The 24401-nt window shown below is 47.2% G+C and overlaps 1 protein-coding gene across 1 annotated transcript in view; it reads right to left on the bottom strand.

Annotated features, from left to right (window-relative positions):
• SPAG5 (sperm associated antigen 5) overlaps positions 1-24401 on the bottom strand; it is a 620821-nt gene that overhangs the window by 232950 nt on the left and 363470 nt on the right. The window contains exons 17-20 of the mRNA XM_078680111.1: positions 14210-14378; positions 7896-8007; positions 7621-7707; positions 779-896 (exon numbers count right to left, since the gene is read on the bottom strand). Of these exons, the coding sequence (XP_078536237.1) occupies positions 779-896; positions 7621-7707; positions 7896-8007; positions 14210-14378 (486 nt within the window). The remainder of the gene's footprint in view (positions 1-778; positions 897-7620; positions 7708-7895; positions 8008-14209; positions 14379-24401) is intronic.

Below are 24401 nucleotides of genomic sequence, written 5' to 3'. Positions count from 1 at the left end.
CCATGACGTGGACCTGTTGCAGGAATGGTCCCGAGAGCAGGAACAGGTTTACAACCTTGACTTCAAGCGGGATTTCCTAGCATTTTTTCAGTGTTAACGATGTACTGCTTTGCTACGGGTCCCAAATCACCTTCTGGTTCATAAGGGCACGCTCCTCGCAGGGCTTGGAGTCATGTGCTGAACCCAGACACTAGAGACACAATTCAGGCTGATCTGGCACATACCTGTATTTGAAACAGTCCCTACAAGGCTTAAACCCTTTAGTTTTAGGAGGGGACATATCTATTTTGCACACCGTAAAAATAAAATTCCCAAGTAAAAAACTCAGCAGGGGAAATGGAAAAGGTTGGGAGAGCTCTCCAGATCAGCGTACGAAAGAGAAGAAAGAATGGAAATGTGGTCGACGCATAGGAGTGGCTCTTAATTGTGGCTCCATCAACACTTGCGGGCGGGACAAAGTCAATGTGGAACTGCACGCCACCACCTACCCACTGCACAGGAGCAGCTGCTACAATCTTTTGGGTTCAGTCTGGCACCTGGGGATGTTCTAAAAGGTGAGGAATTTACGGTTAGAAGTATCCATTAGAAAAAAGTATGCATCATGACATTGTTCTAAGCTTGATATTGCCCGTCAGGTAACACCTTTTGTAGCAGGTGAACATTCAAAAGTTACTCCATATCCTCACCTTCCCCACGCAACTCTTTAAACTCATATTGACACCATGGAAGCTGGAAACAAATTATACAGTGGTTACAAGAGGAGCAAAGTTAAACTCACAGCTCATTCTTCAGTTGACAAACAGCATCTCTCTTAACACAGCAAAGCCTGGATGTTGTAGAAATGAGGTCTGCAATGATGGCCATGAGCTCAGCCAGGCCAGTGCTCAGACTCTGCTCTAAAGTTGAAGGAAAGACAAACTGATCAGCAAATTGTGGAAGAAACACATGAAAGATGCATGCAATATTTAAACCACAAAATTGACTAAATAGGATTTTTTTTTAATCCTGAGTCCAGGACTTCTCTTATCACCATCTACATAGACTTGACATCCAAATTCTGCCTATGATTTGCCATATTTGTTGATCACGTATTGATCCTGTCCACATATTTACTCTTTTCACTTCAATTACACAAAGAAAGTGTGTTCCAAGCGTGTGATATAAACTGCTCCATTCATACAGTATTGTATACAACTGTCATGTGGCTCTATGTGCCACTCCACAATTCATTTTTACAGGGGTTTGCATTTAAATAAGCCATCCAAATAAAAAAATATTACTTAACTGTAACCGTAGTTTTTCAGCACGTGGAGACTGCTGCACCACGTGCTGGAAAACTACTGCATATGAGTGACATGATGGAGTTAGTGTGATATGTCAGTCAGTTCAATTTAAGAGAAAGCGTTTGCACAGCACAGTCTGAGATAGTTCACGTGTTCACCCACAGTAGCCTATTGGCCAGATCTAGTCTTCTAATCTTCTCAGGAGAAACGTGGCCAACCCAGTTATTTTATGAAAACTCGTGAGCCCTAATTATGAGCTGCATGGTACTGGAGCCATTTTACTTAAAAGTATGTGTGGTAAAATCATTCCAGGGCTGCAATTTCAAGTAAAGCCACATGGAATAGAGAATTACCCTTTGTGAATGATTATTCCAGCCATAAAACCTTGCGGCTTTCCCTTATTTCATGCTGTTTTACTGTATACATTCATCACCTGCTCTGAGCGGGTGGCTAGTGCATGTAGGCTTTGGTGTGTGGTGTGGAAGGTAACGTGGGAGATGGAGAGAAAAAGGGGTCGGAATATATTTTTCTTGTTGCCTCCGTAAAATATTGAAGAATTATCAGTAAAAGACGAATTCTGGAGGGCGTGGCCAAGATGGCGAGATGAGCGGTCGACAGGCGTTGAAGCGCCCACCGACGGCCTTTCTAGCACCGGCTTTTGGGCCGTTTAAGCACATATCGGCCAACATATTTGGGGCTCCTGAAATCGGGAGCCTCGCGAGCAGCTCCAGGAGTCGGCGGTGGAGGCGGTGGTGCCGTCCTGTGCCCGCGACTGGGAGCCGGCCCTGCCCACTCTGGCTGCGAGGCCCTGCTGCTGAGGGGGTGCACTGCTGGGGACGCTGACATCGGGGGTCCGGCGGAGCGCGGCGGCCCAATTGCCCTAGGCGTGCATGGGTGGACGCCGGGGCTCCGGTGCTGGTTGCGGTGACCCGGGGGTTTGCTGACTGCCGGGCCCTGCGGCGGGGCCCTGAGTGACGCAGGAGGGCCGTGCCCGGGCCGCCATCTTGTGGCCTGCATAGACATGGAGCAGACATGCCAACCCTCCCGATTCAGGCGTGAGACTACCGATTTCAAGGCTAGTCTCCCGCCTCCCGATTCCTGCAAGCAAAAACCCGATTCCTCTGGGTTTCAGCTGACAGGGCTTGGTATTGTGTAAAGTGCCAATTATTCCAGCAATAGTCAGAGTGGCCATGCAGGGGCTTTAGAAGGGGTGAAAAACCAACAAAGCGCCATTAACAAGGGAATGGTCTTTTAAATACATGTGAAGTATGGGGGGGTGAGGGGGCACGGCTGTATGTGTTCACAGGATGCTGTTTCAGCCCCGGCTGTCACACAGGGTGGTGGGGCGGGGGAAAGGGAGGGGGGGAGCATGCACTGCCAGCAACCTGCCAGGCCAGTGCACAACACTTGCATCACCCTCTCTCTGCCTGCTATTGCGCTCCATGCTTCTAAAAGGTAAGAAAAAAGAACGTACATTTGTGTTTCAAATGTCCAATCCTGCAGCAGCACACTTCCATAGCCCATACATGCCAGTAACCCGATTCAAGGCCCCGTTCTCCCGATTTATTTATTTTTATCTCCCTCTTTGCTCTTCTGAAATGTTGGCATGTATGATGGAGAGCGGATTGGCTGTGACACTCCCCCCTAGCGAGAAGGGTACAAGGGGTGAGAGCCCCGCGACATCGGCGGACCATGAGGCAGCGGAAGGTGAGCTGCATGGCTCCCTGCCGGGATAGCCTGGGCCCGACGGGGCGCTGGTGTTCTGCGATCTGCTGACAAGGACAGCGGTGAATCCCTGGAGGCGCTGGGAGCACGAACATGGAAGGAGGAAAGAGCGGGGAGCATCGTGGTACTGGCCCGGGAGGCCTTGGTGCCCTGCGGAGGCGAGGAGAGCCCTATTGCTGACAGCGGCTATGGCGCAGCACTGGTAGGAGCCGGGGGGACGACAGGACGACGTGACGGAGACCCCCATCTTGCAGCGGCGCTTACAGTTGGGCCCGGACTTGGGAGGCTATACAGTACAGCCCCCCTCCTGAATGAGAAGGCGGATGGTGCGACTCCTGGGGAGCGGGACTGTGGGCCCAGAGAGTTTGAGAGCAGCGCAGTGGGCACTGGAGAGCGTGAGTTGGAGGCAGCGAGCTGGAGGTCTGAGGCCTGGTGAGTTCTATTTATTTATTTTTATTTACGTGATTTTTATAGCGCAACAAATACCCGAAGGTGTCTCGGCGCTGTGGAGCAACTGGAGTCCATCATCCTGCCGTCCTCTTACTGGTTAAACAGCCATGTTTTCAAAAGCCTGCGAAAACTCATCAGGTTCGGGGCGGCTTTAATGGCAGGTGGCAAGAGGTTCCAAAGTTTTGGGGTGGCCACAAGAAAGCGCCTGTCTCCCCAAGTGACCGATCTTGTGCGTGGCACAGGGAGGAGACTGGTATTGGCCGATCTTAATTGCCTTCTGGGAGTATACAGCTGAAAGGCTTCAATCAGGAACCTGGGTCCTATGCCATGTACAGCCTTATATGCGATACAGAGGGCCTTGAATTTAACACGGCTCTCTACTCTCAGCCAGTGAAGCAGACAAATACCAAGAGTGGTGGATTTGCGGCGAGGGATGTTAAGAAGGATCCTGGCAGCCGCATTCTGAATGGATTGCAGCTTCGTTATGACACGCTTCGGAGTATGAAGAAAGAGAGCGTTCCCATAATCTATTTTAGAGAAGACTAAGGTAGAAACCAAGGTCTTCCCGGCAGAAGGAGGGAGATAGGGCAGCAGCTTCTTAATTTTTTTCAGAATGAAAAATGACGACGACACGACCTTATTAGTGTGGAGGTCAAAAGCCAGCTTGCTGTCAAAAATCACTCCCAAATTTCTGGCTTTTTCCACTGGGACAGGTGGATGGCCAAGCTTTTCCGGCCACCAACCAGGAGACCATTCAGGGGAGAGTCTTCCGAAGGTCATAACCTCGGTCTTGTCCGAGTTGAGCCTAAGACAATTCGAGGCCATCCAGGTACTGACCTCAAGCATAGCTTTCTGGAAATTGGCTGCTACAGTAAGGCCATCCTTGTGGATACCCAGCACCAGCTGGGTATCATCTGCATACGATGTAAGTTGTATCCCATAGGCCTTTATTATCCTCGCTAAGTCCGCTACATAGATGTTGAAAAGCATAGGACTTAGCGAGGAGCCTTGTGGGACTCCACAAGGGAGTGCAGAGATGGGAGAATAGAAATCTCCAAGCCTTACTGTCTGGGTACGGTTTGCCAGGAAAGATGAGATGAGGTCCTTGGCTAAACCGTTTATCCCCAGAGCTGTGACACGGTCGACTAGAGTGGCATGGTCGACCGTGTCAAAGGCTGCTGACAGATCCAAAAGGATAAGAACAGCCGCCCCTCCCTGATCCATAATCGCCCTGATCTCGTCAGAGGCCTTTATCAAGGCAGTCTCTGTTCCATGCCCTTTCCTGAAACCAAACTGCGTTTCGTCGAGAAGTTGGTGAGTCTCGACGAACTCTGAGAGCTGTCTGTTCATCAGGTATTCGCATACTTTGGCCGGAAAGGGCAGGCACGCAATCGGTCTATAACTTGCGACGGCTGTAGGATCTAAGGAAGGTTTTTTTAAAAGGGGTTTTATAACAGCCTTCTTCCATATACTAGGAAATTGGCCTGTCAGAAATGCATTATTGCAGATCTCCATAAGGGGGCGGGAGATCACTTCTGTGAGTTTTAACATCACAGATGGAGGGCAAGGGTCCAGGGGAGAGCCCGATTTAATGATGGAAATGATTTTCATCACGTCGTCATGTGAGGCAGGTAAAAAACATGGAAAAGAATCATAATTGTGGTGGGACAATACTTCTTTCCCATTACCACATCTGCGTTCAGTTCTGATATCATCTTCAAATGAAGCATATATATCTGCAACCTTTGTGGTAAAGAAGGTGGCTAATTCATTACAGAAGATCTGTGAGGGCTCAACTCCAGGGCCAGAGGGGGGGGTGGACAAAGTAGTAACAACGGAGAACAGTTCTCTGGCAGAATTAGCAGCGGTCTTAATTTGTGCTGAGAAAAAAAACGCTTTTCGAGTCAAGATCGCCTTTTTGTAAATCATAAGGGCATCTTTATAGATTTGTCTAGCTATGGGACAGTAGGCTTTCCTCCAGCGCCTTTCTAGATTCCTACAGTGTTGGCGATGTAATCGGAGGTCTTCATTGTACCAGGGGGCCGAAGGAGATACTCTATTGAGATACTCTAGTGGCAGCGGTCTACGATGGAACGGAGTCGCTGGCCCAGGCCGCCCTCGGGTGTGGAGGGTAACTCGTTCCCACCGCCTACCCGGCACTGCGGGGGGCTTTTGATTTCATCTCATGTTTAACAGAACATCTGCCTAGGCTCCTTCACGCGCAGAAGCCATCTCGTATTTTGGAAAATTTCCTTTCTAGTCATGTTTAACCGAACACCTCTGGCCAGGTTCTTTTACATACAGAGGCCATCTCGTGTTTTGAAAACACTGCGCGGTATTGCCATACTATGGACTTGCAGGATCACATTACATTAAATTAAATGAGTCATGAAATGACATCAAAACATGACTAGGTAGGGTATGGCGTCACCTAAAATTACAGCAAATGGAATACAGGTACTTGGTTTCTAGGACGTGTAGGCGACCAGAGGGCAGCTCATTAGCAAAGGTGCAGTTTTATCTGAGTCAGTGTGAACACAGGCAGGTCAAGTCAGGACTGTTCCAGGTATCAACTTGGAAGGCACGGACAGGATTGAGGTGCTGGTCTTGGAGTATGTTTCGGAGTTCAGGCTGAACCCAAAGGATGTTCGGAAATCACAGAGTATGCCAAGGGTGCACTCACCTGCACTATAAACCTGAATGGAGGCTTCCATGGATCATTGGGGCCGGAAGGTGCACCAGAGGAGACGGGAAGGGTGCCAGCAATTTTCTTTCTTGAATGCCTCAACCTGTTGGGTATTGCTGATTGCACCAGAAATTCATGGAGCATCGTGATCACCTGCAGATGGAACTCCTCAGCAGCAGAGCAGAAACAAGATCAGGGACAACTTGAAATCCTTGCAACTTCTCAGAAGGAGAGTGGCAAGGGAGGGACAGGGTCGGCTTGGAGTTTTTAGAATTTGACCTACCCAAACACTTGAACCATGTTGAAGACCTGCTACAGGAGAAGGCCAGACAGTGGAACTGGTATGCACTCTCTACTTTGAGCGGGAACAGGACTTATGAGACTCTTGCCAAAGTTCGGTGATGTACAGGTGCGAAATCTTGAATAGGCCATGGGTGTAGATGGCCACACAGTTCACATGACTCTGGAGTCATGGACCTAACACAAACACCTGAGACATAACTTGTGGGGATCAGTCACAGGCATCCCCTACAAGGCTTAAACTCTGTTGTTTTAGGAAGGACATGTTCCATTGCACACTGAAAAAAAATTTGGTAGAAAAAACTCTTCAACTGATGAGACAAAGTTAGGAGCTATATCCGGATCCATGTATGAAGGCATAGAAATAAATGAAATTATGGCAGTGAGCTTGTATGGCTCCTATAAGTGTATGCAGTCACTACTTCTAGGGCACAGTGAAGTCAACCCAAAGCACGCAACAGATATCCTGAAAAATCATACAGATGAAGTTTAGCACCTCTGGATATTCTAAAGGTGTTAATGTGCAGTTACAAGTATCCATCAGAAATGAACTGTTGCAACTGACAATGAACGCATTCTGGGTCTTTGAAGCCTCTGACTTCCTACTTGTGACATTGTTCTTTCTGGTGAAGGTTCAAGATTGTTTTTATGTTAATTTAATGAGGATTTAATTTTTAAAAACCTGAAGAAAAAAAAAATTCCAATGAAATCACTGAGAAAGATAATAGTATCCCCCCATTTTAAACCCGTTCCGGAATTATGCAAGAAGGCTGAAAAATGCAATGTTTGTGGATAAGGTAGACCCCAGGGAAAAGAGAACAGAGTTGGGTGAATGACTCCTTCCATGGGGTGAAGGGATGGAAGCAGAATTAGAAAATATTTGAGCCAGACACATTAACATGTAAACCCATCATTTAATGCATGTGAAATAAAGTGCTTAAATAAATTTTACTCATCCTATGCACTTACATTCACAATGCTCGCACAGTGAATCCCTGCTCAGCATCAATCCTACTGCCTCCTAACCTACAGATACATGCACAGCACAGTGACCGCATCCATGCAAAACATTAGCAATTAATTAAAAAAAGACAAACAAGGTCATTCTGATCTCAGTCTTGTACATAGACAACACTGGTGGTATGGGTGGTGAGTGGGGCACATGATCCACAGTACCTGCTGGCTTTGGAGTTGCTGGTTGAACTTTAGTGAATGCGCTTGTTTCATTCCACAGAATGGAAGGATTTGATTCTTTGGGCTGATCTAAAAGAAAGGATAACAGTCAGAAACTGTGTCTTGATTAGTTTGGGTCCAACTCAGTTTGTTACACCTTTCAGGGTCACCAATACACAGAACTTATGTGGTAAAATTAAGCGGACTTCACTTATGTAACATCTAACATAGAATGGGCTTGCTTTCCAATACTCTTTTCCAAGAGATTCACAACATACCTTCTAAATGCTGTTTGGATTTTAAGACACTGCTGACACAGAATGCGGTCCCTGCACTGCTGGTGTTGCTGGCAGGAGAGTTTGTGTCCCATTGAACTGATGCACCCACATCCTATAAAAATGGAGGAAAAAAAATACATTTTCAGCATAAGCCATATAGCTAGAGCTACATAGCACAGGATCTGTGCAGTACGTGAAAACTTGCCAGTGTGAGGTGGTATATACAAGCCGTTTCATACCTTTTTCATTTGCCCTGATGAAGTTCCCAATATGGGAATGAAACGCGTTGGCTGGAGTGTCTATGTTTGATGATTTTATCACAATTTGAAATAAAGAAACTATTTTTTCACCCACATTTGACTACTAGACTTTGTGAGCTGCGCACCCACATTAGACATAAAAATGATAAAATATAATTTGTTTGAATACATATCAATAAACAATGTTGTGCTGCCAAGTCATGTAGAAAACCATAACCAGTGAAGTTATGGGATTTTCAGGTTTTGCTTTGGAACCATTGTGTCACTTTAACTTTGAATGTTTCAGTATACACACACACTCAAACAATACATAGAAATCTGTATTTGTCCAACCATTGATTTAGGCTGCATAGATTGACATCCCCCCCCTTTTTTTCCTTGGCCCTCTGACCCGCAGAAGTAGGGATCTTAGCGCTCGGATACCTCCGGGTGACTACGCGCTTTATAAAAAATTTTAATAATAATAACATGCTTGAATTATTTCCCATCATCAGCATAATCCACAGTAGTTTAAGGGAATGACCTAGTAGTTCAGAATACAAAATTTGCCACATTAGACCTTCCAGAATATTGCCCACAGATTCTGCAGGAAGCCAGGATGCCTTCTACCTTAAGCATTTATGTTACGAAATGGAACCAGCTCTCAAAGTGGGCATGTTCTATGAACTACAACCTGTTCTCTATGTCACTCTACGTATGTCTGCCTTTGGTTCTTGGCCTTTCCAGATACTTGAAACAAACAAATAATAGGCCTTTCTTTTTATCCCCAGGGTAGTCAATGATTTTTTAAAGGACTCTTCCACTTTTGTAAGAGTGAAATGCACAGTAATAATAGAACTGCATTTAAGCATATTTCTGTCAGAATATGAAATGTTTTAAAAATGTTTGGTTGTCGGAATCATCTGGCGATACATCTTGTTTCTGGAGCTGACAGATGGAACATCACACCAGTGCCTTAACCTCAAAAATGTATGCTGGTAAATTGAAGAAGTGTGCTGCCAACATCTGTACTGTAGACTACGTATAGCTTATGACTAAAGTAGTAAAGTATACAAGAAAACTGCACATAAGCATATAATCCACATAAGCATTGCCTAAAAAGAGTTTCCTGCCTGACCGTGCAGAATAGCTTGATAGCTTTTGAATCTATGAAAGATCCCATGTTTCAGGGACAAGTTCTGTTTATTATGAACTGCAGAATGCCATTTACTTCACTATGGATAGATCTCTCACAAAGTCCCAAGTGGAGCAGCTTACTTCTTTTCTTGCCTTGGATACCATACTCTGATGGATGCCATGATAGAAACGTCTACGTAACTATTTCTAGAGACCTTTTTACTAAGATATTGTACTGTGTTCCAAGCCTTCTGAAATCAGAGCTACATTTATGGCAACTCAATCAATGAAGATAAAATATGAATCAGATAAGTGGACTAAAATATTTAAAGTAGTAGCCTTAAAAGATGCATGCAAATATGCTTGCTGGTACTGATCCTTTTTCTTCTCCAGCACTAGATCTTTCATATATACACATGCTTGAAATATAAACAACAAAGCAGTATTACTAGCTATCAGTGAGACAAGTGTCTGAAAACCAACTGGTTTCCTATACAGTTTCAGTTCCATAGCATCAATAAGACAAAAATAGTTTTTATAAATTTCAAGCAGAGTTTGGTCTTCCAACTTAATAAGCAATATCGTGATGAACAGTGAAGGATTCTGCGCCTCCATAGAAAGCTGTAGGGTCACTCACTCATGCGGTTCTCAACTTATCCTCCCAATGAGGACAAAAAGGTTCTTCAAAAAATTGTTTCGGATTATTTCTAACTTTGCAGAGAGTTATATAGTCATGGGCGGTGATTTTATTCAACACAAAACATTGCCTTAGACAGCTGCAATCCAACTCAATTTAAACAGACACCTTCGAACTCTGACACGTTAAAGAGGGCCTGGGTTTGGTAGATGATTGGACGTTAAACCCTGGAGAATGGAATTTCACCTTTTCTCTGATGTATGATCAAACACAAGAATAGATTGTTTTTTTCTTACCAGATCAATGTAAAACCTGCTGATTGACAGAAACTAAAATGAGTTCTCAAGCATCACACACTATTTGTGCTGACGTAGGACATAATTCGAAATTCAAATGCACCAGGCCAAGGGCAACTAAATGTAGTCTCATTTAGAGATCCCATCTTTACATAATCCATAAAAGAATCTATAAACCATTATTTGAAATGTATGGTTGTAGGAAAGTACCCCTTTTTGCATGGTTGCCCCCATCTTTTGCCTAATGTTGATGCTCTTTAACTGAGTTTGCCCTGGGTTCCTGCCAACCAGGTACCCAGGGCCTTATGTTCTTTCCCTAAAACTGTACTGTTGCAAACCCAATTGCCAACTCTCTGGCTACATGTAAGTGCCTTGTAAAAGGTACCATAGGTACCAAGGGCACTGCAACCAGTGAAGGCCCCTAAGGGCTGCAAAACTTATTGTACAACCCTTGGAGGCCCTGTACCTTCACACACACACACTGCCATTGCAGGCTGAGTGTTTTGGTGCAAAGCAAAGTGAAGAGTCGACATGGCACACTTTGTGTGCCATGCCTACAATTTACTTCCATAGCATAGGTAAGCCATTTTTCTAGCTGGGTGCACTATACCACTAGTGAGGGTGGAGGTGCATGAGCCCTGTACCCCTACAGTGTCCAGGTCCATTCTTAGACTTTGTCAGTCCAGTAAAGCCATAAAGAGTATATGTTCTGGAAGTCTGTCATTACGAATTCAACTGCACCATAATGGCTTTACTGGGAAGGTTGGTTTCAAACTTCTTAGCAAATTAAACCCACACTGATGCCAGTGTGGGATTTAATGAAAAATGCACACAGAGGGCATCTTAGAGATGCCCCCTGAAAACTAACCTACCACTAGTGTCCAGGCTGAGTGGCTACTTTTAGCTGCCACCACCAGACATTTCTGGACACCTGGGTCAAGAGCCTGCCTCCCTCAGGATCCCGAAACATAGTATATCCTGGGTCGAGGTGCCAAGCCTCCCCGCCCTCCCCAGGATGGGCAGGGTCCAAGAAGGGGACGTTTCAAAGGCTTGCTGCCTTTGTAAGCTGACCCAGTCATTTGTTGCTCCCAGCAACTTTATTTATTTTATTTGAAAAGTTTCAGATATCAGAGCGCTTTACATGAGTTACAGCGAGTTACAAGTTACATAGTTACATCACTTAAATCAAAGAGTCACAGGGGGAGGAGGATGGGGATGGAGGGAACACACAACGGGAAAAACGAGGAAAACAATGACAGATGTCCGGCTGGGTAGGTGACGGCTGAGGGGGTGAAACCAGGGCCAGACTCCTCAATAGCTGCATATGACCGCTCCACTGGGCATTGGCCAAGGTTGCTTGTGTATCCAGGTGAGTACAAACAGTTTTGACGCCGATGGGGCATCAGCCCCTACCGGTTCTCACTCCCACTTTGGGTGAGAGAATCGGCGGGAAAACCAAGATAGGCGGAAAGGTGTGCCAACCTTTGCCAACCTCAGGTGGGAGCGGCGAGGTGAAATAACTCTCAGTCCTCGCCATCTCGAAGATGGGGGGGACCCAACCAACCAGAGCGAGGGTTATGCCGAGGGTTATACCCCCTCCCACTGAAGGGTGGTATAGTAGGGGGTGTACCAACCCCAAAGAAGGGACCCATTGGTCCCGACATGTACCTACCTCAAACGCCCCAAAACTTTGTATTTAGGGGCTACCCAGAACCTTGCCTCCTCAGAAACGAGAAGGACCGAAGAGCTGTGCTGAAGGAAGAAAAGGACACCAACTGACTTGGTCCCAGCCCTACCGGCCTGCTCTGATCTCGACCTGCTCCAGCGGAATCTTGGTGTATCTGCAGCCAGCAGCCCCCCCAGAACCCAGAGGACCTGCCCCGCCTTCACTAAAAAGAACTTGTCTCGGTGAGCACCGGATTTGCTCACCAACAAACTCTGGTTCAGGCCAAATCTGCGAGTCTGCACCACTCTGCACCCGATGCTCACGGCTTGAGTGGCCCAACACCACAAGGTGGTCTCCATGGCGATCCTGGCCTGGCATCTAGTGATCCCTGAGCTACCTCAAGTATCCCGACGACGCCTGCAGCCCCATTCTGGAGGATCCCCCGCAACCGGAGACAGTAAGAAAAACCAGACGCTAAAAAGACGCCCTTGCACCCGATGCCCACGGCCTTTGGGTGGCCCAACTGACGGTGTCCCAGCATCTTACGACATCCCAACTTACCTTTCCAACCAGTGGTCTCCTCCAGAATATCTTCGTCCCCAGCCTGCATTGTTTGTTGCAACCGGAGAATCCCCATTGAAAACAGGGCACCCAATGCCAAAACAGCACCCTTCACCCAGCCGCTGCTGTAGGTGCACTTTATCTGCTAATTTCAACCTCCCTTTGCACTGAGCTTAATTCTAGGAGCTTTGATCCCTCAACCTTGTGGCCTGCTCGTGAGCAGCCACCAACCGGAGGCCCCCTTCCCCCATTGGATAACATATGGCCTCAGCACTCGGCCGCCCTAGAGCCACGAGGGGGCTTTCTGAGTGCATACTTGACCCTGGGGGAACCCGTGTTCTAATCCCAGAAACTCAACCCTCAAGGTCGTTTATTTACCTGCAAAGCGATAACCCTTTTTTTCTCCATAGGATTGCATTGACTGTTTTCGTCTGAAAATATTTTGGGTGCCGAGGGTGTTTTGCATGGAAAACTAAGAAACTGTTTTGACAAAAACTGTTTTACTCACTTTTTATTCAGGAAATGTCCCAGTCTGATATCTAGGCATATCACACTGAGTAAAAAAAGTAATCTGAAAAAGTAACTTAGAAAATAATCACAAAGTAACTGTAGAGTAACTGAAAAGTAATTTCAGCTGTTCTGAACATTTGATCTACCTGTATTTACATTCAATTGCATTCAACTGTATTATCAGAAAAATATTATTTTTACTTACCTGCACCAAGTCTGGCCTGGTTCTAAAAATACAATACAACAAATAAATATTTCCATACACAACAATTGGTCTGAGTGTGTGAAATAATTTCTTGCCCGAGTGTGTAAAATAAATCTTTGCACTGCCCTCTGATAAAGCCTTACTACTCACCCACACTACCACCAATAGAGAGTAAGGTATTATCCACTTTTACCTCTGCCTACCTTTGGGGATCCAGTGTACTCTGCACACTATACCTTACTTGGGTATAGTATATACAGAGCCAGCTTCCTACAACGGTATGTAGTGTGTGATGCAGCAAACACATTCATAAGGAGAAAAAATATAGCTTACATCTCTATGATGTTTGAATAGTAACAAGAGACAAAAGCTGAATATCTCTCAAAGCAGCATAAAATAAATAGCTGAAGAAAAACGTTTAACACTTTATGGACGGTAAGGGGCGAACTAGAAAATTCATGACTAAGGAGACAGCCTGCAAAATGTAAAACTGAAAAAGCCTACTATGAGAGAGGGTCAAAGGCGGTCCACTCCCTAACATGTAAAATTAGAAACATTCAATCTAGGAAAATTAGAAGCATTTAATTTCATTCACATAAACACAGACAAAAAACATGACAAAGGCCATCCTCAGGAGTTGGTCCTGGACATTTAGGCCAAGTTTCAGAACTACTGTAGAGTAAATGGCGCAGAATGCAGCAGGCTCACTGATAGGTTCTTACCTCTAGGGCTTTGAGCAGCCCCGACTGGAACCATAACTAGTGAAGCAGTTTGAGGAACCAATATATGAAGGACAGATATTGATGGATTACCAGGCAAAAGTGCCCCACAGCCAGTTGGCCTTACATTGGCTTTCTACTAGGCCAACCGGGGTGTTGGTACATCCATTAGAATCAGTATTTATCTACTTCTGGCAAATGGAAATGGAACTGTATCCATAAACCTAGATTTAAATTTATGATGGTATTAACTGCCGTAGACACCTATTCCAACAGCAGAGGATTCTTGTCTTAAGCTAATAATCACACAAACCATGCTGAAGATAAGATTTCTAAAGTCTTACCTCTCCCTCCAGCGCCATCTTAAGTGTTTCCATTAGACCCAGTAGCTTATCCTTGGCTTCAGTAACCTCAAAAGAGGAGTCTGTTATCTCATTTCCCATTTTCAGCAGCATGGCCCTAGCATCTGCTCTTGTGGTTTCCAAATCCTCCTGAAGAACATCACGTTCTTTCCTTTCAATGAAAAGGAGAAAGAAAAAAATCTTAACAGCAGTACCATTCACCTTTATTAAGGAAACAATACTGATAAGTAAAAACAATTTTCCAGTTGTTATAATATATAGATTCGGCATACTTGAATTAGCCGCCATCATCAGGCTAGGAATCATCTGTCAAGTGTTAAACAGAGAAGTATTAAGATCATATACATTAAGAAAGAGTTTTTAGCACTTAAGCTTTACCATACGGGTTGCACTGCAGCCAGTGAGGGTGACTTAGTACTAAACTCCCCCTAACGGACATGTTACCTCAGATTTTCAAAGCACAAGAGTGGGTAGAAGTACACACAGTCTTGTGAAGAGGTAAGATGGGTGGGTTGCATGTGCAACTACTAAATGATTAAATTTACCAATCAACAAAATTGTACCTGCAGATAATTATTTCTCCTCCAGCATTGGATCTTTCACGGATTCATATACCAGTATTTACACTAGCAACCAATACAAGTCAAGTCAAGTCAAGTCAAGTCAGATTTGTATAGCGCGCTACTCACCCAGAGGGTCTCAAGGGGCTTAAGGGAAAGGGGTTCGTTACTGATCGAATAACCAGGTCTTGAGTTGCTTCCTGAAGGAGAGGTGGTTCTGGGTAAGACGGACGTGAGAGGGGAGGGAATTCCAGGTCTTGGCCGCCAGGTAAGAGAAGGATCTTCCTCCCATGGTGGCTTTACGGATGCGTGGAATCACGGCGAGGGCTAGGTTGGACGAACGTAGTTGGCGGGTGGGGGTGTAGAAGGATAGGCGATTGTTGAGGTAGCTGGGTCCTAGGTTGTGGAGGGCCTTGTGTGTGTGAGTGAGGAGACGGAACGTGATTCTCTTGCTGATAGGGAGCCAGTGCAGGTTTCTCAGGTGTTCTGATATGTGGTTGTGTCGAGGTATGTCCAGGATGAGTCGGGCGGAGGCGTTCTGAATGCGTTGAAGTCTTTTCTGCAGTTTGGCTGTGGTTCTGGTGTAGAGGGTGTTTCCGTAGTCTAGTCGGCTGGTGACAAGTGCTTGGGTGACCATTTTCCTAGTTTCGGCGGGGATCCATCGGAAGATCTTTCGGAGCATGCGTAGGATGTTAAAACATGATGATGAGACGGCGTTGACTTGTTTGGTCATGGAGAGGGAGGAGTCTAGGATGAATCCTAAGTTGCGAGAATGGTCCGTTGGTTTGGGTGCGCTGCCTAGTGCCGGGGGCCACCATGAGTCGTCCCAGACAGAGGGGGATGTTCCTAGGATGAGGACTTCCGTCTTGTCCGAGTTCAGTTTTAGGCGGCTGTTCTTCATCCATTCGGCTACGTTTTTCATCCCTTCGTGTAGGTTCGTTTTGGCGGTGGTTGGGTCTTTGGTGAGGGAGAGGATCAGTTGAGTGTTGTCAGCGTAGGAGATGATGTTTAGGTTGTGTTGGCGTGCGATGGATGCGAGGGGGCTCATGTAGACGTTGAAGAGGGTGGGGCTGAGCGAAGATCCTTGTGGTACGCCGCAGATGACTTCGGTGGCCTCAGATCTGAAAGGGGGGAGACGGACTCTTTGGGTTCTTCCGGCGAGGAACGAGATGATCCAGTCCAATGCCTTATCTTGTAATCTGACGTTCCTGAGGCGATGTACTAGGGTGCGGTGGCATACCGTGTCGAACGCTGCGGAAAGATCCAGGAGGATGAGGGCCACTGTTTCCCCGTTGTCGAGCAGTGTCCGGATGTCGTCTGTAGCTGCGATGAGGGCGGTCTCAGTGCTGTGGTTAGCTCGGAAACTGGACTGTGAGGGGTCAAGGGAGCCGTTAGACTCAAGGAAGGCGGCGAGCTGGCTGTTGACGGTCTTCTCGATGACTTTGGCGGGGAACGGGAGGAGCGAGATGGGGCGGTAGTTAAGTTCCGTGGGGTCTGCTGTAGGTTTCTTCAGGAGGGCGCTGAGCTCAGCATGCTTCCAGCTTTCCGGGAAGGTAGCGGTGTTGAAGGAGCAGTTGATGATATCTCGGAGTTGGGGTGCGATGACGGAGTCGGTCTTATTGAAGATGTGGTGGGGGCATGGGTCTGTTGGAGATCCGGAATGGATGGAGTTCATCATGCGTATGGTTTCTTCGGTGCTGATTGGGGTCCAGGCGCGGAGGGTGGTGGTAGGGGGCTACAGTTCAGAGGTAGGGGGAGAGGGCAGGTCGCTGAAGCTGTTATATAGGTCTGCGATCTTGCTGTGGAAAAACGAGGCTAGTGAGTCGCATAAATCTTGAGAGGGAGTGATGTCGTTGTTGCCGGGGCTGGGATTGTTGAGTTCATTGACGATGCTCAACTGTTCTTTGCTGTTGTGGGCGTTGTTGTCTAGTCGGTCTTTAAATGCTGACTTCTTAGTGGTGCGGATCAGCTGGTGGTGTTTGCGGGTGGCGTTCTTGAAGGCGGTCATGTTGTCTGCGGTTGGGTTTTTTCTCCAGGTTTTCTCGAGGGTGCGGCAGTTCTTTTTGGAGTTCTTAAGGTCGTCGTTGAACCTGGAGGCTCTTTTGCTTTCTGGTCTGTTGGGACGGTTTTTCAGGGGTGCTAGTTCATCAGCGCAGTGGGTGATCCATTGTGCGAGATTAAAGGCTGCTTGATTTGGGTCCGTAGATCTGGCGGGAGGGTTTTAGTTCAGTGATTTGGTGAGCTGGTCGAGGGTAATTTTGTTCCAGTTTCTGCGGGGAACCTGTTGCGGGTGGTGGTGGGTCGTTGTCTTTCTGAAGCTGAAGTGGACGCAGCTATGGTCCGTCCAGTCGAGTCCTGTGGTGTGATTAAAGGAGATGTGTTTGCTGGAGGAGAAGATTGGGTCGAGCGTGTGTCCGGCGTAGTGGGTGGGGGTGTTCACCAGCTGTTTGAGTCAGAGATTGGCGAGGTTATCAAGCAGGGTGGTGGTGTTGTCGTTGTTATTCTCCAGGTGAAAGTTGAGGTCTCCTAGGAGAATGTAGTCCTCGGAAGGGAGGGCGTGTGGGCTGACAAGGTCAGCGATGTCTTCGCAAAATTGTGTACAAATGAAAATATGGTTGGTGAGACTCTAAACCACCTCAAAGAAACAAGTTTCTGAACACTGTCCCACATTTGTAAGCCATGTTGCCGCTTTGCACATTGTCACCAAAGGAACTCCAAAGAAAAGCACTGGAATCATGGTCATGTCTCTAGTAATCAGCTTTTCACAACTAAAACAGGCCTTTCTGCTGAAATCAACTGAGCAATCCTTTGCTTAGAGATAGAGGGTCCAGTGTTCCCAATACTAAATGAACAAGTTTCATACCTTCCATAATGCTCTTTCTGGTGGATACTCTAACTGCTGATATACATTGCAATTGTACATTCTAAACAGTGGTAAAAAAGATTTAGCCAGGGTTCTGCCCACTGCTGGAAGATACCCTGCGCTACTACAGAATTTAGACTCGAGTCATGGGCTGCCAGACGGTGCCCACGCAGCTCACAGACTCGGGCATTAGGGGACCTTACCAGGTGGTTCATTATAAGGAAGTTGCCCTTGCACTCCAACCACCTCATGGGGTACAAGGCCTTCTGGCACAAGACCCAGGACCCCACTCTGTCCTGCATGTTACAGTAACGCATAGCAGTGGTGTTGTCTGAGAGAATCCGGACCAGTCTCCTCATCAAAGCCACATGGGCCCACAACTTCAGCAAACTGATGTAGAGCCATCCCTCCAGCGGAAGCCAGAATCCTCTGGTCTCTACCTACACCAGCTCAGCAGTGACACGCCTCCTCCATTGTCAGGTTAGTTCTGGGTGTAGACGAAAGAGGGGTCTATTGCTGTATCAATTGTGTTCGAGGAGCCGCCACTGCAAATCTCAAACAGCCTTCATATATGCACCTGAATGGCATCGGCAAGATTGCCTATTGGAATGTTAACATCCAATGCAGAGCACGCACGTACCACCTGGCATAGCTGACTAGGAGGATTCACAAGACTAGTTCAATGGCCCTTGACAACCACTCTCACCAGGATCCAGGACCATGCTTGATACAATGGGATCACAGCCTGATTGTCCTGGATTAATTGAGGAGACTTTGACTTGTTTATAGTGAATCCCTACAATTTCAAAAGGTCCACCATTGTCTGCAGGTGGTCCATAATGGACTGCAGTGAGTATATTGTAGTGATTAAGCTGAGCACCAAAGATCAGGGATAACGGACACAAGAAGAATCTAGAGGGCATAACCATTCCTAAACAGAACATTCTCAGCCATGCGCGAAGAGCCTCGCGCATAACTAATGGGAGAGATACAAAACACTACATATATCTACAGTAACCAGTCTTTGAAGTAGAGGAAAACAGGTACACATGCCATTCGAAGATGGACAGTAAACACTGCCATTACTTTCATGAACTGAAAATGCACGGCAAACTGAAAATTCTCTTGTCCTACTTTAAACTACAAAAAACGCCTGTGGGACTGCAGGAGGGAAATATAAAAATACATGCCCTGCTAGGACATCCAGTTGCCCGGGTCCAGAGCAAGCAGGATCTGGACCAGCATGAGGATTTTTTATTTGTCATTCTGAAGGAAAGCAATTACGAGTCGAATGTCCAGGCCCAAGTCCTTTTTCATAATGAGGAATTACCAAGAGTAACACCACCTGCCTCTTTCTGAGACCACCACTCTGTAAATGGCACCCATGGAAAGCAACCAGTGCACCTCCTGTAACAGGATGGACAGGTGCTCAGCCGAAATTCGCCCTGGTGTGGGGAAGAGTGGGTGAAGAGGACATAAAAGGGAGGGCATAGCAATTTTGAACAATCTGTAAGACCCATCCGTTGGACTTAATGGCTTTTCAACTTGGGTGGAAATTTTGAATTCTGACCCCATCTGGCTGGGGATATGCTACTCATGAAAACTAAAGTTGAAGGGAAGAGGAATTGGAAGGTTGGTGCACATGCTGATCCACACACTGCCTGCCAGACTCACATTACCTGCCTCAAAAGTACTGGGTTTTCTGTTGCATCACAGGTTGGGAAGGCTATGTCAGTTTATATGCCAGCCCTCTGCAATAACCTCTAAACTTTCAGACTTGATACAGAAACTGTTTGGCAAGGGTTAAAAGCCCCATGGAACGTGCTGCACCCCTGCTTTCTTCAAAGCATTCCAATGCAGTGTCTGCCTTCTCACCGAAGAGGCAGGACCCATCAAAGGGGATATCCGTTACAGAGGCGTGAACATCTCTGGAGAATCCTGTGGAATGCATCCAAATGTATCTACGAAGGACAATACTGGTACTGACCTTGCTAGTCAGGCAATCCTGTGTGAATTAATTGGACACAGCCTGTCCATCAAGCAGTATCTGGGAAAAAGAGACTAAGCTCTTACGGAACTGCCCATAAGATCTCCTTGGGCACGCCCTAAAGGGCATGCGTGTATAACAAACCAGCGGACAACTGCGTTTACCGACCACAGTGCAGACTGGAGGAAGAAAACATGAACTTGCAAATAGCATCAATTCTCTTCAATTTCCTATCCGGAGGATGGCCAAGTAGCCATAAAGGCATCTGGGAGGGTATCATTAACAGGAGGTATGGGCTCAGATGTTGCTGAACAAGGCTGCAGAATTTCTGTCATAATGTTAATTTTGGTCTTGGGTAGTAGTTGTAATTCTAGTGCTTCGCTGCCCTCTGAATCATCACTGCAAATGTGGCACCCTCTTCCATTGGTGGCCTATGTGGCGAGTGAATCTCTGCCTCAGGAGATGTATCAAGCCCACAGGCATTCTGTACACCAATGTATAAAACATTATCGCGATAATGAGAGGGAAGCAAGCCATCCCAATCATCATCAACATCCTGAGGTTCCCACCTTCTGGTCTATCCAGAGAAGGAACTAAAAAGATAATGGTCTATCTGCTAGTAGTTGTGACATGGCAGAGGCACTGGGTTACAGTGACGCTAGATGACAAGTAGTGCAGCTTTTGTAGTTTCGTAGCGAGACATTGGTTGAGCTTGAGCTGAAGTCAGCTTGGGGTCTAACATTTCTGTCGGAACTGGATCATCTTCCGAGGTCGGTGTCATTAGTACTGGTACTGGGGTGGCAGCAACCTGCATGGATCTCAGGCCGGAGTAGAAGTCTATACTGGTTGTGGTACACACCTGGTAACAGGTCTCAAAGGGACAGGCGTCGTTGGGATGGACCCACCACCAGTATCCCTCCAACTGGAGGCCTCAATGGTTGTGTGGGGCCCAAAGGTACCCCAAAGTGAGTTAAAAGCACACAAAACATTTGCAGCATGGCTTCTCTACAAGGCTCTATCGGCAGCGAGGGTTGAAGACCTGGGAAACTCTGGGCACATTGACAAATTAGTTCTGTGGCTGGAGACCTCTAAGACATGCGACTGACATCATGATGCCCATCTACCATCGCTTTGGAATCAAAGTGGCGTGATGGGTATAAGTCCAGCCTAACTTTCTTATATTTGCACTTGGACTTAATGGAGGACTTCCAGTGCAAAGCTGAAGCAGCCTCTCGGCCAACACCAAGTCCATACCCGTGACTTGGAGCATGAGCAGGACTTTCGTGAAAGACGCGACAATGTGTAATAAGCGACATACAACATCGGGTGTGTAGGAAAGAGCTCCTTCTTGACATCGTCAGCCCGACCTTTTGCCTGATATCTTTAGCAATTTTGACTGAAGTGCACTAGGTTCCTTGTAGCCATTTTCTTTTTGTAAACAGACTTTGCTGGGTTTTACAAAGGCTCCATGTAGCGATTATGCAACAACCTTATCATAGATCAGCATTACAATTGACCAGATGGGAACACAATTAAGGCAGTAACATAACATAAGGATTGCCGGTCAGCTCATTACATTCAACTGTCCCGTTGCTCTTTGTATTGTGTTTGATTCTGGGACTGTGAAACACAACCTCAGTCCAGACTGTAAACTTCCTTCCCACAACTTCCACCCGCCCTCCCCTCCCCCGGGCGTGTCACTTGCTATCAGGTCATGGATTTGCGCTATTCCACCACTCCGGGTTGGGTTTCAGAATCGACTGAGGGTAACATTATAGGGAATTTCGAACAGACAGGTTGGCAGTGTGCTGTGCCTAGTAGCAGGTCCCATGGTTCCAAGCGTTGCTCAGATGTACGTAGCTTAGTCTACTCCTGCCCGGGATCACCTATTGTGTCCTACTCCTCAGTGTCCTCAGGGACCTTAAGTGCTACAACTTAACGTTTCCCAAGCTCTTGCTGCTTCCAGCGCCCTCTCGCTCCCCGTTCATTTTGCTATCTGCATCCTGATCACACCTTCACATTCAACCCACTTAAGGAGTTTTGCTTTCCATCTTGCTATGTTTCGGCCCTGCTTCGCGTTCCAGTGCATGGTGATGTCTCTTTTGGCCAGTAGAAGGCCCATGTCCAAAAACATACTCGTAATTTTATTTTTGGACGTGTGAGGGAACCAGTGTAATGTGCATTATTTTTGAGACTGCTCTATTTCTCTGTCAGTGTTGTCGGTCAGCAACGCGGTCACCTCCCCCCAAAAATGTCCCAGGTGCGGGCAATCTCAGAACATATGCCTAAAGTTTGCTCCTTCTCTATTGCAGCGCAGGCAGCCCGCTGCTTGGGTCGGGAAAAACTTATTAATCTTTTCCAGGGTGAGGAATACTATATGTAAAATTTATAAAAGCACCAACTGGAATCTGGTGTTTCTGGTGCTCTTCCAAGCTCTCTCAACTATTTCCCCCCAGGTTTTCTCTGGGATAGCCTCTTCAAGGTCAGCCTGCCAATTGGGTCTCAACTCCGATAAGGGCAGTAACGTTTCCCGCGAAATGCGACTGTACAAGCACATAACCGCCTTGAATGTACCTGCCGCCAAGTTCACATATTGGCAGCACAGTGACGTTTTTGGTTCAGTGAGCTCCCTACCCAGTGTTTCCGTATGGCCGCAGTGAGGGCCGAGTACAACAGGAAATCCCCCCCGGGTAGGTCATAACGGGCCTACAGGTCATTGAATGGGGTCATGGCCTCCTCCTCATATAGATCTCCTATGGTAGCCAACCCTTGTTCCGCCCAAGTCGTCAATCGATGCCAGTTACACCTATGTGGCAAGGCTGTACACATAAGTAACAAGATTTCTGGGGCATAAGGAAGTCTAATTCCTAGTGCCGTTGAGACCTGCACAAGGTTATGTAGCCTGCGGCCGCCGTGTGCGCCTCACTATTGCTCCAGTGGCGCCCTGTTTCAGTGAGTGGGGGCAGTTCATTGGTGAAATTGGCGCCTCACGCTCGCGGGGGACCCTCCGCTCCTCGAGTGTGTCCGGTGCACCCCGTAGGGTAAGGTGAACGTCTTCCACTGACTGGTGATCTATCCCTGCTCCTTAGGGCCGTCTTCCACGCAGGCGTCTGCCAGGGCTTCATTTCATGGGCCTGCCCGCCTGCAGTTGCAGAGTTCAGGGTATCCCTCCAGGGCAGGCCAGGCCCTCCACAAACGCCTTTGATTGCCCCAGCCACCTACCGACACTCATGGTGGCCCAGGTTCCTTCACAAGGCATAGAAGGCTTCTCCGCAGGGCCTGATTCAGAAAAGGGGGTGGTGATGAACAGAGTGTCTGAATTAAGCAGACCACTCTTACCCAGTCCAAAGATCAGGGCTTGATCCATCACCGTTATTTAGCTCACTGCCCCATCCCAGCTCAGAACCTGGCTATATGCAAATTAGTCTGTCCCTGGCCCAGTGCATCATGGGAACAGGGCAGACCAAACTACCAAGCCAATTCTTCACCAGAAAGGAGACAGCTTCCGGGGACCGGTTTCTGCCATTTCAGGCGTCGTCGGCCCGGCTTGCTTGAATCCTGATGGAGCAGTGAGCAAGGGACTCATGTCTGAGTATACCCTTCCACGCTTATGGTGGACAAAATGATTCAGAAAAGGGGGTGGTGATGAACAGAGTGTCTGAATTAAGCAGACCACTCTTACCCAGTCCAAAGATCAGGGCTTGATCCATCACCGTTATTTAGCTCACTGCCCCATCCCAGCTCAGAACCTGGCTATATGCAAATTAGTCTGTCCCTGGCCCAGTGCATCATGGGAACAGGGCAGACCAAACTACCAAGCCAATTCTTCACCAGAAAGGAGACAAGCTTCCGGGGACCGGTTTCTGCCATTTCAGGCGTCGTCGGCCCGGCTTGCTTGAATCCTGATGGAGCAGTGAGCAAGGGACTCATGTCTGAGTATACCCTTCCACGCTTATGGTGGACAAAATGATTCAGAATAGGGGGTGGTGATGAACAGAGTGTCTGAATTAAGCAGACCACTCTTACCCAGTCCAAAGATCAGTGCTTGATCCATCACCGTTATTTAGCTCACTGCCCCATCCCAGCTCAGAACCTGGCTATATGCAAATTAGTCTGTCCCTGGCCCAGTGCATCATGGGAACAGGGCAGACCAAACTACCAAGCCAATTCTTCACCAGAAAGGAGACAAGCTTCCGGGGACCGGTTTCTGTCATTTCAGGTGTCGTCGGCCCGGCTTGCTTGAATCCTGATGGAGCAGTGAGCAAGGGACTCATGTCTGAGTATACCCTTCCACGCTTATGGTGGACAAAATGATTCAGAAAAGGGGGTGGTGATGAACAGAGTGTCTGAATTAAGCAGACCACTCTTACCCAGTCCAAAGATCAGGGCTTGATCCATCACCGTTATTTAGCTCACTGCCCCATCCCAGCTCAGAACCTGGCTATATGCAAATTAGTCTGTCCCTGGCCCAGTGCATCATGGGAACAGGGCTGACCAAACTACCAAGCCAATTCTTCACCAGAAAGGAGACAAGCTTCCGGGGACCGGTTTCTGCCATTTCAGGCGTCGTCGGCCCGGCTTGCTTGAATCCTGATGGAGCAGTGAGCAAGGGACTCATGTCTGAGTATACCCTTCCACGCTTATGGTGGACAAAATGATTCAGAAAAGGGGGTGGTGATGAACAGAGTGTCTGAATTAAGCAGACCACTCTTACCCACTCCAAAGATCAGGGCTTGATCCATCACCGTTATTTAGCTCACTGCC

The sequence above is a fragment of the Lissotriton helveticus genome, chromosome 3_1 (assembly GCF_964261635.1).
Source record: "Lissotriton helveticus chromosome 3_1, aLisHel1.1, whole genome shotgun sequence".
Taxonomy (NCBI): Eukaryota; Metazoa; Chordata; class Amphibia; order Caudata; family Salamandridae; genus Lissotriton; species Lissotriton helveticus.
Note: the sequence above shows the minus strand (reverse complement) of the source record. Positions and strands in the feature narration are given on the sequence as shown.